Here is a 14,044-nt window from a genome sequence, read left to right as displayed (position 1 = left end):
TGGCTCAGTGGGGGAGGGACTTACTTGGTGAGGGTGGGGGTGGCTTCGTCCAGGGTGGAAGCACTGTGAGCCCCATTGACCATCTGGCCCTGGGAGGGCATGACAAGGGAGAGGGTCACGCTGGTCTTGCTGGTGCTCTGGGCGCTGGAGTATGGCACAGACACGGGGTACACTCGTCCTCCTGCAGCTTTGGGAGGAAGAGAGTGGGGGCCTCAGGCAGCAGCTGAGGAGAAACCCAGGGTAGCAGGGGCAAAGCTGCTCCATGGCCTGACGGCGTGGTGCCTGAGGGCTGAGTGTGGGTGGCGGCCATGCTTGGCTCCCCAAGCCCAGTGCGGCCCCCTGCCCCTTGGGACAGCTCAGGAGGAGTGTCCCTTGGCAGAGACTCTTCCAGGCCGGGCTGAGAACTTCTTGTAGCAGTAAATCCTGCTGGTGCTTGAGTTGCCTCAAGGAAAGGGTTACTGCCTGGCTTCCCACGGATGCTTTAATCCAGAGGATAAGTTTGCTCCCAGTTGAGGCTGACCCAATAAAAATATGGTTGCAATAACAACAGGCCAGAGAAACTCCAATAACCCTTGTGTCCATGGGATAACAAATCTGTCTGTGGATGCCTGAGCTTTATCTAAGGTTTGCTTGTTTAAAGCAAACAAAAAGAAATGCAGCCCTCAGGAACCGAAGGTCTTAGTGCTGAGCAGCACTGAGGGGAGCACGGGAGAGTGCAGCCACCTCTTTTTCTGAGAACTTGGTTGAAGAATGACATAGGTAGAAAGCAAAACGTCCTTCTCCCTGCCCTGCTCCAGTGCAGCCCAGGGACAGACAGGCCTTGGGGCCTGACCATCTGTCCACATGCCTAATCTCTTCCAGGTCCCTTCACTCTTCAGCCTCGGTTTCCCCCTCTGGAAAACAGGGGTACCACCTGTCTTTAGGGTTGCCCATGAGGACTGAAGGGAATAAGGCAGGCTGTGTGCCTGGCACAAGTGAGGCACTCAATCAGTGTGGCCATCATCTCTATTATGTGGCTTCAGGGCTCTGTGCATTGCTTGCTGGGGCACTCAGGTTCTGGGAGGTTGCCGGGGCAGGTGGTATTAACCTAATTTTACAGACAAAAAAGCAAAAATCAACACGCAGCTCAGAGAGGCTAAAAATCAGAGAACCTGAATTAGAGCCACTCAGAGCCAGGCCTCCTGACTCCATCTCCGTTTCAAGCAGCCTTGGGGGCTCTGCACCCACCTCTGGCCCCCAGATGGCATCCTCAGGCACTGCCTGTCTGCACAGCACACATACCTGGGGCCGGGCTCGGTGTGGGCTGGCTCATTTCGCCCAGCGGGTAGCCAAAGTTCCTCACCAGCAGGGTCATGTCCTCGTGCCGGGGGCAGAACCTGGCACGCTCCCCACCGCTGGCGAAGGTGTCGCTGTGGATGCGCTTCACCCGGTCCACAACGGCCTGGGCCACTGCGTCCAGGGAGGTCTGCTTGGCAAACTCAGTGTCAATCATCGCAGCAATCTCCTGGGGGAGGGGGGAAGAAGAACCTGGTAAGGAATGAGGTGCGGCCTGCGGGGCGTGGGCCATAATCTCAGAGCCTAAAATCAGGAGATTTAGTGGTCAACAGCCCAGCAGGTGAAGGAAGTGCCTGCCAGCCAAGTTTGCAATCTGAGCCTTTCAAGGTATTCAGGATAATCCTTCTGGAACTTTCTCATTAGGAAGTGCGTGCTCTTGTGATTGCTCTGATTGTCGGGTACACACCTCTAGGATGGGGAGAACATCCATTTGACTGGGTGAATATGAGGATTAACTAACAATGGTGTGAGAGCACTCTGCCAGCCACTAAAAAGCCTAGTAGCAAGTGTCACTATTATGAAACACTCTTTCCTGGAACAACCTTGTTGTAGGCGATGTTATAAATGCTAGGATTTTGTCAGGAACTGGGGATATGGAATGAAAACAGCGTCCCTGACCTCAGAGAAGTCCCTGTCTAGTATACAGATGTTCCTCAATTTAGGATGGGGCTATGTCCTGACAAACCCACTGTAAGTTGAAAATATCCTAAGTTGAGTGGGCACAGTGGTTTGCGCCTGTAATCCCAGCACTTTGGGAGACCGAGGTGGGAGGACTGCCAGAGGTCAGGAGATCGAGACCAGCCTGGCCAACATGGTGAAACCCCGTCTCTACTAAAAATACAAAAATTAGCTCGGCATGGTGGCACACACCTGTAATCCCAGCTACTTGAGAGGCTGAGGCAGGAGAATTGCTTGAGCCCGGGAGATGGAGGTTGCAGGGAGCTGAAACCAGCCTGGCCAACAGAGCAAGACTCTATCTCAAAAAAAAAAAGAAAATATCCTAAGTTGAAAAAGCATTTGGCCGGGCGTGGTGGCTCACACCTGTAATCCCAGCACTTTGGGATTCTGAGGCAGGCGGATCATGAGGTCAGGAGATCGCGACCATCCTGACTAACACAGTGAAACCCCGTCTCTATTAAAAATACAAAAAATTAGCCGGGCGTGGTGGCGGGTGACTGTAGTCCCAGCTACTCGGGAGGCTGAGGCAAGAGAATGGCGTGAACCCGGGAGGCAGAGCTTGCAGTGAGCCAAGATCGAGCCACTGCACTCCAGCCTGGGCGACAGAGTGAGACTCCAACTCAAAAAAAAAAAGATAAGAAAAAGCATTTAATGCACCTAACCTACTGAACATCATCACTTAGCTTAGCCTACCTTAAATGTGCTCAGAACACTTCTATTAGCCTACGGCTGGGCACAATCATCTAGCACAAAGCCTATTTTCATTATTATATAAGAAAATGTTGAACCTCATGTAATTTTTTTTTTTTGAGACAAGAGTCTCACTGTGTTGCCCAGGCTGGAGTGCAGTGGTGTGATCTCAGCTCACTGCAAGTTCCATCTCCCAGGTTCAAGAATTTTCCCGCCTCAGCCTCCCGAGTAGCTGAGATTACAGGCGTGTGTCACTATGCGCCAGATGATTTTTTTTTTTTTTTTGTATTTTTAGTAGAGATGGGGTTTCACCATGTTGGCCAGGCTGGTCTCAAACTCCTGACCTAAAGTGATCTTCCCGCCTCGGCCTCCCAAAGTGCTGGGATTACAGGCGTGAGCCACCACACCCAGCCGAATCTCATGTAATTTATTGAGTATTGTATTGACAGTGAAAAACAGAATGGTTGTAGGGGTATCGGAGCACAGTTCCCATTGAATATGTATCACTTTCTCACCATCATAAAGTTGCTTTTGGGCGGGGCAGGAGGGCAGGGACAGGTAATAGGAAATGACCTGCACCTGGTCCTGGTGGGCTCGGTTTCATCACTAAGCAGCAACCTCACCTCCGGCAAGACCCTGAACTCCACGGACCCCAAATTCCCTACTCTACCTGGAAATAAGCCCCTGTCCCTCTATGTTATAAGGCTACTGGAAGGAATGGTAAGCTTATATAACAGATAAAGAAATCAGAACACAGGCTGGGCGTGGTGGCTCACGTCTATAATCCCAGAACTTTGGGAGGCCAAGGCAGGTGGATCATCTGAGGTTACGAGTTCAAGATAAGCCTGGCCAACATGGCAAAACCCCATCTCTACTAAAAATACAAAAGTTAGCCGGGTGTGGTAGTGGCGCATGCCTGTAGTCCCAGCTACTCAGGAGGCTGAGGCAGAAGAATCACTTGAACCCGGGAGGCAGAGGTTACAGTGAGCCGAGATTGCACCACTGCGCTCCAGCTTGGCCAACAGAGCAAGACTTAATCTCAAAAAAAAAAAAAAAAAAAAGAAAGAAAGAAAGACATCAGAACACAGGGAACAGGGGATAGTTAGGCACTTGAGACTTTTTCGAAGTAGATCTGCATTCAATCCAGCAATCTGGGCATCTACCTAAAGGAAAATAAGTCATTATATGAAAAAGATACTTGCACATGTATGTTTATAGCAGCACAATTCACAATTGCAAAGATGTGGAACCAGCCTAAGTGGCCATTGACTAATGAGCAGATAAAGAAAATGTATCTATAAACTATGGAATGCTACTCAGCCAGTAAAAGGAAAGAAAGAATGTCTTTTGCAGCAACTTGGATGGAGATGAAGGCCATTATTCTAAGTAACACAGGAGTGGAAAACCACAAACTGTATGTTCTCACTCGTAAGTGGGAGCTAAATGATGGGAATGCACAGGCATACAGAGTGATATAATGGAACTTTAGAGACTCAAGGCGGGAGGGTGGCAGTGGTGCTAGGGAGAAAACACTACACATTAGTTACAATGTACACTATTTGAATAACTAGTTTACTAAAATCTCAGAATTCACCACTACATAATTCATCCCTATAACAAAAAAATACTGGTACCTCAAAAGCTATTGAAATAAAAATTAATTCTCAAATTTTAAAGAAGACTTTTTCCTCATGATATTGATTGATTGATTGAGACAGTTGCTCAGGCTGGAGTGCAATGGCACAATCTCGGCTCACTGCAACCTCTGCCTCCTGGGTTCAAGTGATTCTCCTGCCTCAGCCTCCCGAGTAGCTGGGATTACAGGTGCCTGCCACCACGCCTGGCTAATTTTTGTATTTTTAGTAGAGATGGGGTTTCACCATGTTGGCCAGGCTGGTCTCGAACTCCTGACCTCAAGTGATCCGCCTGCCTCGGCTTCCCAAAGTCCTGGGATTATGGGCATGAGCCACTGCGCCCGGCCAATACATGATTTTTAATCAAAAGAGACAAAGCAGGCTGGGCACAGTGGCTCATGCCTATAATCCCAGCATCTTGGGGGGCCAAGGTAGGAGGATCGCTTGAGACCAGGAGTTTGAGATTAACCTGGGCAATACAGTGAGACCCTGTCTCTACCAAAAAAACAAAACAAAGAAAACAACCAAAATTAGCCAGGTGTGGTGGCACACATCTATAGTTCCAGCTACTCGGGGGCTAAGGCTGGAGGATCGGTTGAACCCAGAAGGTTGAGGGTGCAGTGAGCCGTGATCACACCACTGCACTCCAGTCTGGGTTACACAGCGAGTCTTAAAAAAAAAAAAAAAAAGTCAAAGCAGAAAAAGTTATCTTCCTACAAGAATCACAGAAAGGAGGAGGAACACAAACTGAACTTATCTTAGCCAGTCAGCAATCCAAGGAGGTCAGGGAAAGACAGTTTTCCTTTGAGACCATCCCTAGCATGACTGTCTTGAAGTCACACTTTGGTGACTCCAAGGTATAAGAAAAATAAGCAGCTCTCGGCTGAGGGCCTATGTTTACCACGCCTAACCTCACTGCGATCTCACAAAGGCAGATGTTACCATCCTCACTGTAGAAATGAGAAGTGAACTGCCAGGCGCGGTGGCTCATGCTTTTAATCCCAGCACTTTGGGAGGCCAAGGTGGGTGGATCAAGAGGTCAGGAGTTCGAGACCAGCCTGGTGAAACCCTGTCTTTACTAAAAATACAAAAATTAGCTGGGCGTGGTGGCAGATGCTTGTAATCCCAGCTACTTGGGAGGCTGAGGCAGAGAACTGCTTGAACCTGGGAAGCGGAGATTGCAGTGAGCCGAGATCGTGCCACTGTACTCTAGCCTGGGTAACAGAGTGAGACTCTGTCTCAAAAAAAAAAAGAGATGAGAAGCAAACTATAAATTGTCTGCCACTCAGTGAGGGCAGTAAAGCCGTCAGGCCCTTGGCAGGAAGTGATGGGTGTGGGAGGGACTCTGCAGCCACAGCTCTGTGCAGCAGGCCACATCTCTTTCTGTGCTCTCCTCCTGGCCCTGGCCCCTTCCTGGCCGTCCCAGAGTAATGCCGTGCCCATAGCAATTCACATCCATCTCCCCCTCTTCCCTTCAGGCCTTGCTCAGGCCCTGAGGACTCACACTGCTTCAAGCCTAAAATGAGTCAAGTTTTTGGGTGGGATGGGTGTTTTCAGCTGGGATTCTCCTTCCACCAGCTTTGAACCCAGGGATGTCTGGTGACGGCCTCTGAGAATCACAGCGCTAGAAGGCAGGGTGAGCACATCGCCATGCAGACCAGCCACGCTCTCCAGCCATGGGCGTGGCTGGGCCCAACTCACCTGATTGGCCTGTCCAGGCCCATGGGCTGCCTCTAGGGCCTTGTACAGCCCCTCCGACATCAGCACCAAGAAGCCCGTCACCCCATCCAGCGGCTGTGCCCCATGGATTTCTGGCTCTGCGATGATTGGTTTGGACTTGGCAGCGCTATGGGGAGAGAGTAGAAGGAAGAGCTTTGCTTGGAACAGCCCCCAGGTGGATGCTGATTCTGCTGAGGGGAGAAATCTATGCCCAGAATGTAAAATAAAACACACAACCTGACAAGACGAAAAGAAAGAGAGAAAGAGAAGGTCAGAAAAACAGACCCATCTTCTTACAGCAGCTGCTAAAATAAAGCTTGGAGGACCATAAAAACTGGCAGGCAGCTGAGGTCAGGATGGCAAAGGTTGAATGCCCGATTCTGGCCTGTTCCATACATCCTGTTTACAGGGTCCGGTGGTGGCAGGGCAGGGAGTGGGACAGCAAGAGGGAGGGGTTATTCCTGGGAGCCCATGCCTCTTGCTATTATTTGGGCTTTTCCAAAACAGATGGCTGAGACCCCAGATACTTTCCATGTGTACAGGGATCCTTTAGTGACTGGGGTCAGAGTCATTACATGCCAGCACATGTGTGTGCACATGGAGGTAAGTACATGAGGAGGTGCTGGCAACACCATCCAGAAAAGCAGAGTCTAAGAACTTCCTGAGGGTCCATCAGCCAGGGCTGGGTCCTGGGAGCTGTTATTACACAGAATGACGCCAGCCTAATACTATGCAGCCATAAAAAATGATGAGTTCACGTCCTTTGTAGGGACATGGATGAAATTGGAAATCATCATTCTCAGTAAACTATCGCAAGAACAAAAAACCAAACACCGCATATTCTCACTCATAGGTGGGAATTGAACAATGAGAACACATGGACACAGGAAGGGGAACATCACACTCTGGGGACTGTTGTGGGGTGGGGGGAGGGGGGAGGGATAGCATTGGGAGATATACCTAATGCTAGATGACGAGTTGGTGGGTGCAGCGCACCAGCATGGCACATGTATACATATGTAACTTACCTGCACATTGCGCACATGTACCATAAAACCTAAAGTATAATAATAATAATAAAAGAAAAAAAAAAAAAGAAAATTAAAAAAAAAAAAAAAAAAAAAAGAATGACGCCAGCCTAACTACAGGTGAGCAGAATGAAGAGATGGGCACCTTTAATGACAGCAGTGAGGGATGTGTAAACGTATCTCCAAACTCATCAAGTTGTATGCATGAAATAGGCACAGCTTTGCATATGCCAATTATACCTTAGGGTTTAAAAAAAAAAAGAAAAGAGGGAGGAGCAGGACACACCAGCACCTGGGAGGGGCAGGACACACCAGCACCTGGGTGTTCTGAAAAGGATGCAGGTTCCTTGGCCCCCATGACACACACAAACACACACACACACACAGACACCGTGTGTGTATACGTGCATGTGGCCAGATTTTGGAGCAGGATACACAAGAAACTAGCAGCCTCTGGGGAGGCAGCGAGTCCTAGAGCTTGGTGTAGGAAGACTTCCCTTCCCTGTATAGACCCCAGCACTGTCTGAAGTGTTTCAAACTATGGATGTCCTTTCCAGTAAAGGAAACAGGATCCCACAAATTAGGGACAAACATTCGACACTCAGTTACCTAAGATCGCGTGAGGGCAAGGAGTTCTAACACGCACTTTCTAGGCCATGAGGCTTCCGCTGATGGGAGCTCTGGCTTTGGGAACAGCCTTGGCCATGACATTAAATGCCATGATTGGCATCAGGCAAGTGGACGTGCCTATCTCCCCAACCAACACTTCACATACAGGTTACCTAGCGGTTAAGGACACATATTCCAAATTCAGGCTGCCTGTGTTCAAGCCCCATGACCAGGGTGGGCTGCCTGATGTCTCCATGCCTGTTTCCTCTTATGAAAATGCCTCTGGGGTAATGGCAGTGACTGCCTCAGGGGGCCTGAGTAGGGAATGCATAAAAGAAGGTACATCCAGAACTCTGCACGGGCTTGCCCTTGTGATGATGACTGCCCATTCTGCTGCCATGAGTCCTGGGGTGACGTCCAGAGGAGGTGTCCTCAGAGGGAAACACACAATTCATCTCACACCTCTGCTGCAGCCATGGGCAGCACCAACCAACAGGCCTGGTCTGTCCATCCCATGCCAACTCTGGCTTTGCCTGCCTCCCTTGTGGCACTGGTTGCTGCCCTCAGCTTTGGCCCAGCTCCTCAACTCCACCGCTTGTTTCTACAGTACCCAACTCCTGGCCTGCTGGGCCTAACCTGCCCCAAACCAACCTCTCTGGGAGGAAGAAAGAGTTTGCCTGGGCTCTGAACTACTTTGACTGCACGTCTGTCACTGCGGCCTACAGTCTGCATCTGCCCCAGGCCTTCTGGACCTTTTTTTTTTTTTTGAGACAGGGTCTTGCTCTGTTGCCCAGGCTGGAGTGTAGTGGCATGATCACAGCTCACTGCAGCCTCGACCTCCCGGCACAATCAATCCTCCCATCTTGGCCTCCCTAGGACCTTCTTTTCTTTCAAGCACAGGGGACAGCTGGGCTGGCACCTACCTGAGAAGGTCAATGTCCGTGTAGCCATATTTGACCTTGTAATCCCCGATCCGCCGGGTGCTCTCCTGCCCACAGATGATCCCCACCTGCTTGATCTTCCCGGCGTCCAAGCCTACGGAGGAAAACAGTGCAACAATCCTGCTCCTTGTTCACAAAGAGGAACAAAAAGAAGGGGACAGAGACACAGTCATGGGAAAAAGGCAATAAGGACCCACTGAATAGGAAATGAAGACAACACCAGGGCGCCTGGGAGAGCAGCTGACCCAAAGTCCCTGGTGTCCTCAGTCCCCACACCCATCACAACACACCTCACTGAGAGCCCGTCCTCCAGGCACCACCCGGCACAGAGCAGCTTGCCTGCTGTCTCCCTGCCCATCCCGTGTGCCCCACACCTGCCTGGAGCTCACTGGAAAGGGAAGGAGCAGCTCGGCAGCAGCCGAGCTCCCTGGACTTCTTTGGCCTCTTTCAGTCTCCACCAATAACAGTAAGTGCCTCCTGTGTGCCAGGCACTCCAGGAAGCGTTTCACATGCACTAACTGAATCCTCCTAGCATCCTGAGGTAGGTTACTATTATCCTCATTACACAGCGGGGGATCTGAGGCACAGAAAACTTAAGTTTAAGTTCCAATCACCAACCAGTAAGCGGCAGTGCTGGGAATGAACCTCAGGCAGGCTGGCTGGGGAGCCCAAGATCACAGCCCCTCTACCACATGCCTCTCTACCCCACCACCAAAGGCAGGCGAAGGGTGAGCCCACAGGGATCAGCTTCCGCTCCCACTCTCCCCACTCACCCAGCTGCGAAAGGCGGAAGAGCTCATCCTCGTTCTCTGTGGTGTGGTCCACATTCAGCTGTGTCACCTGCAACCCATCTACTGTCGATTTGCATAAAAGTGCACGGTTTGTACCTGTGGCAGAATGTGAACAGCTAAGCAAAGACCAGGCACAGAGAGAAATAGGGCATACTGGGAAGGCAGAGAGGGAAAAAGCAGGCATCTCACACGTGGAAATACCTGAAATGGGCAAAACAGGCTCAGACGAACGGGGTGAGTCACCAGTTAGGGACAGTTGATGATACGAAAGAATTGGGTTTAACTTTTTCAGTGTAATCACAGGATTATGATCTTAATAAAACAGACCTCTTCTCTAGAGATAACAGACTGCAATATTTACAGATAACATGACACAGTGTCTGGTGTTTGCTTCAAAATAGTGAACATGGGGACAAAAATCCACAGGTAAAAGAAGGCTGGCCACAGTTGATAACTGCTGGGGTTGGGGATGGGCACATGAATGTTCATTAAATATCAGTCACTCTATTGTTCTATATTGTGGAAAATTTTCCACTAGAGTATTAAAAAAAGGCAGCATCATCAGAAGGGTCTCTACAGAGTTCTTTCTACTGAAACCTGCACCTGTCTGGTCTTCTCACAAACCCCAATGTCCCTATCACCTAGCCCCATCTCGCAGCTGTTCATGGGCATACTGGTTAGTTTTTCATGGCCAGGTAACCTCTTCCAGAAGCAGCGGCCCCCAAGGCCACCCAGAATGGGATACGACTCGTCCAGAACGAGTTAAGACACCGAATAGGGACTAAAGGCCAGGACGCCTGCCTCCCATCCCGTCCTTTCTCCCTTCCAGTTGGGACTGAGGCATCGCTGTGGAGAGGGACATACCCAAATGGTCTCAGGAGACCCTGAGTTTAAAGTGCGTGAAGTGTCTGGAAAGCAGATTGTCAAACAACGCACCGACCCCTGCGGCTGACCTCTCCCCAGTCCTCCCTGCCCTGGGACAGGAGGGGGCTCACCGACATTGGCGACGTAGAGCTTGTTGTTGAGAAGGACCGCCACAACAGCCATGGCCCCTCCCGAAATTTCCCTCTCCAATGTCTTGAGTCTCTCAAAGATCTTCTGATACTGAGGAGGCAGCTGGTGCTGAGGGACTCCCTACAACCATCAACAGAGGGTCAGGGCAGGACAGAACTCTGGACCATCTTCCTAGCCCTCTCCCTCCCTTTGTTTTTTTTTTTTTTTTTTTTGAGATGGAGTCTCGCTGTGTCCCCCAGGCTACAGTGCAGTGGCATGATCTCAGCTCACCACAAGCTCCGCCTCCCAGGTTCACACCATTCTCCTGCCTCAGCCTCGCGAGTAGCTGGGACTACAGGCACCCGCCACCATGCCCGGCTAATTTTTTGCATTTTTAGTAGAGATGGGGTTTCACCGTGTTAGCCAGGATGGTCTCGATCTCCTGACCTTGTGATCCGCCCACCTCGGCCTCCCAAAGTGCTGGGATTACAGGCATGAGCCACCGTGCCTGGCCTCCCTTTGCTCTTAAGAGCAAAGATCCGAGGGCCCGGAGGACAGACAGACATATGGTCCATGGCACAGCCAAGATGAAGCCTGCGCTGCAGCGCCAGGGGAAGGTTCTTCCAGAAAGCCGGAGATGACCTAACTCACAGCACAGAGGTAAGCGCTGCAGGTGGTAGTGGGCGATGTGAGCAGGTGGGTGACAAGGGTGGGGACCCATTCAGGTCGAAGGACTGGGAAAAGCCCTTCCTCATATCCACCACTGCCCAGCCACTGCTGAGCTTTAGTGTGCAGCTGCCCACAGCAGAGCAGCGAGGTCCCTCACCTGTGGCCACAACCAGTGTCCCCCATCAGGAACTGCTCCCTAACTCCTGCTGCTCTGGCCCAGTAATGTCAAGATAAAGTAGATGAGTCCATCCATGCTCCTTGCAAAGCTGGGCCTGGACTTTACTCCCCTGGGTGTTGGCTGGGGAAATTACCTCTGGCAATTGCGACTGGAGGCTTGCCTTCTCAGCCAAGGCATCGTCAATGGACTCCAGGAAGCTCCTCTCCACCACATCGAAGGCCTAGAGGGACACAGGACAGGGCAAAGGCTGGTTCAAAACACCACTGTCACTGGTGCTAAAATGCCCTCTATTAATAACAGCAACAGGTTCGCTGTATTCACTGCAGGTTCTTGTGTGATGGAGCTTCCCACATGTCAGTCCTGCCTCTGGCCCAGCACTGCAAGGCACCAGCTGCTTCCTGCAGATCAATGTCTTTGACAAAGCCCTTCAGCCTCACAGGGGTGTGCGCCCTGCAGAGGCGGCACTGCAGAGGGCTAGGAGGCAGGAGACACTGCAGAAGCTAAGAGCAAAGGCTTGGCGTAGGTCCGGCTGGTGTGACCTCTGGCCCCCTCAGTTTCACACAATGGAGGTTAAGTGTTGTTCCAGGGGTGAGGTAAGACAGTCCACCCTGGCACTCAGCAAGACAACTGCTCAGAGAAACTGCCAGGCCTATGACAGCTCGTATGATTACTACAACTTCTTCCTGGGAGGCTTCTGTCAAACCCTGCCAGCCCCAGGACACTGGTGACACTGACACCTTCTCCCCCCGTGTGAGATCTGCTGAGGATCACTGGCAATGGAGCCTGAGGTCGTGAAGGGCAGGAAAAGGCTGGCACCACCCCTCTCCGGGAAGAGAAGCCCATCCTCTCATCTAAAATGAGCTTGAGACATGCTCCTGAAAGGAGATGCCAGGAGGAAAACTCCCAACAGAGCAAGCAGAAAGGTAGAACCAGTCAATGAGGGCGGCAGCCCCTCAGAAAGGGGAGGCTAGGTCTTTCCTGAATGCCCAGGGATGCCTCCTGCAGCTGGAGGCTGAGCACCTGACCACATAGGAAAGAAAGGGGTAGCTCTAAATGACCCCATTTCTACCAGGCCTTGCCCTGCTCCCATCTCACACCTCTCTCCAAGCTCCCATCCCTAAATCCCCCCGTCTCCAGCAGTACCTCCTCTGCCAGCCATTGAAGGCCTGCTGCTTGCTGGCTGGTCCTGGACTCCTGTTGGGTGGGGGGGCCTATGCTGGGAGCTGCTCCTCTACCGGGGTGAAGGGGCCGGCAGGATCTTCACACCAACCCTGGCAACATGCTAGAGGTGCAGGGCCCAAGCCCTGGGGTGGGGGACATGATGTGGCTGGGTCACTGCCAGCCCTGGCACCATTACCTGCAGCAGCACACGCCGCACGTCGGCCTCGGCGTGCTCCGCATTCAGCTGGCCCAGCAGGAGCTCTGCGGACAGCCGCTGGGCCACAAAGTTGGTCACTCGGTTGCCATCATAGCCGTTGAAGACCCCATACAGGAAGCAGTTGTTCTCACTCCTGGAAGAGGGAGAGGGCAGAGGGAAGCCTGAGACCAGGGTCTCATGGAGGTGGAGGGAGAAATGGAAAGGAATTGGGGGAGACTAAAGCTACAGCAGCTGTAGCTTCAGGGCCCCTCCTGGGTCCCCCTGCTTTGGGCATCATTTCACTCTGGCTATGACCTTCTGGGATACCCTCCTCCCCATGCTCACGCTACCCCATCAGAGCAGGCCCTTGGCAGGACAGCAGCAGAGGCCACCTCTCACGGGCCACATGTCACTGGCAAGCCCATATGAGAAAGCTGCAAGGTCGGTGTCTTTCCTTGCTTGCAAACCAACCAACTCCCTGGGCCCAACACAGAAATGCTGGCACACACACCTGAACTTGAGCCAGCTGTCCTCTGGCGGGTGGCTCTCAGTGCCCTTGCCATCAGCAGAGTAGCTGCGGTTGGAGGCTGAGCCAACCCCAGAGAGGTGGCAGAGAGGCAGGTCATCTGTCCAGCTTGGCTGCTGCTCCTGGGGAAGGACACCAGGAAGCTGTGAGGCGCCACCGCGTCTGCAGGGTAGACCCCACTTCACCTATTCCTTCTGCAACAAAAACCTAGCAGGCCCGCAGCCCTACACAGAGGGTTCCACTTCCTTCTGGAAAACAATAATGTTTGTATGAACAGATACCTGCAGAAGGGTTTGCTGTTTTTATGGCTAGTCTACAAACTGGTTTCCCAGGAAAACTGAAAGACTCCAGCATTCCCAAATGTAAGGCGCAGCAATGACCTCCAGGAGTGAGCCGTTACGAAACCTAATGAAACACACACAAACGTCGCAGACTCTTGGCAGGAAACTCTGGGGACCCACCTCTTACTGCACTGGCTCCAAATGCACACTACAAAGAAATCCCTTGAGCATTGGTTACCACCACTGCAGGCTGCAGGCTGCAGGCCCCACCCTCAGAATGACTGATCTGGGCAGGGCCCAGGACATCTGCAGCACAGGCCGCTCCCCATGGGTGATGCTTTCAGGTGACCTAAGACCCAGCCTGGAGAAACTCTGACTTATAAGCCAGTCTCAGTCACTCTCTCTGGCACTGGGACCTCCAAGTGCCAGGGAGAGTGACTGAGACTGGCTTTTAAGTCGGAGTTTATGAGCTAGTTTATAAGACATCCTCATGCCACCCCGATGTCCTCTCCCATCTCCCCTGCCATATCCTTCCCTCCCAGTCCCGAATGCCTGCAGCCCTGTCCATCCCCTGCTCTTTGCCTCCACATGAACACCCTCCTTCTTCTTCCCTAG

General features: G+C 51.9%; 1 protein-coding gene across 1 annotated transcript in view; it reads right to left on the bottom strand.

The window, feature by feature from the left end:
* The window catches only part of TAB1 (TGF-beta activated kinase 1 (MAP3K7) binding protein 1), a 32,619-nt gene that overhangs the window by 3,645 nt on the left and 14,930 nt on the right, over positions 1–14,044 (bottom strand). Inside the window, exons 2-10 of the mRNA XM_054470152.2 lie at positions 13,134–13,270; positions 12,623–12,776; positions 11,399–11,485; positions 10,421–10,559; positions 9,408–9,521; positions 8,617–8,728; positions 6,039–6,183; positions 1,282–1,504; positions 25–187 (exon numbers count right to left, since the gene is read on the bottom strand). Coding sequence (XP_054326127.1) covers positions 25–187; positions 1,282–1,504; positions 6,039–6,183; positions 8,617–8,728; positions 9,408–9,521; positions 10,421–10,559; positions 11,399–11,485; positions 12,623–12,776; positions 13,134–13,270 — 1,274 coding nt within the window. The remainder of the gene's footprint in view (positions 1–24; positions 188–1,281; positions 1,505–6,038; positions 6,184–8,616; positions 8,729–9,407; positions 9,522–10,420; positions 10,560–11,398; positions 11,486–12,622; positions 12,777–13,133; positions 13,271–14,044) is intronic.

Source organism: Pongo pygmaeus, chromosome 23 (assembly GCF_028885625.2).
Source record: "Pongo pygmaeus isolate AG05252 chromosome 23, NHGRI_mPonPyg2-v2.0_pri, whole genome shotgun sequence".
NCBI classification, from domain to species: Eukaryota; Metazoa; Chordata; class Mammalia; order Primates; family Hominidae; genus Pongo; species Pongo pygmaeus.
The sequence above is the reverse complement of the archived record's forward strand: the minus strand, read 5'-3'. Positions and strand labels throughout refer to the sequence as shown.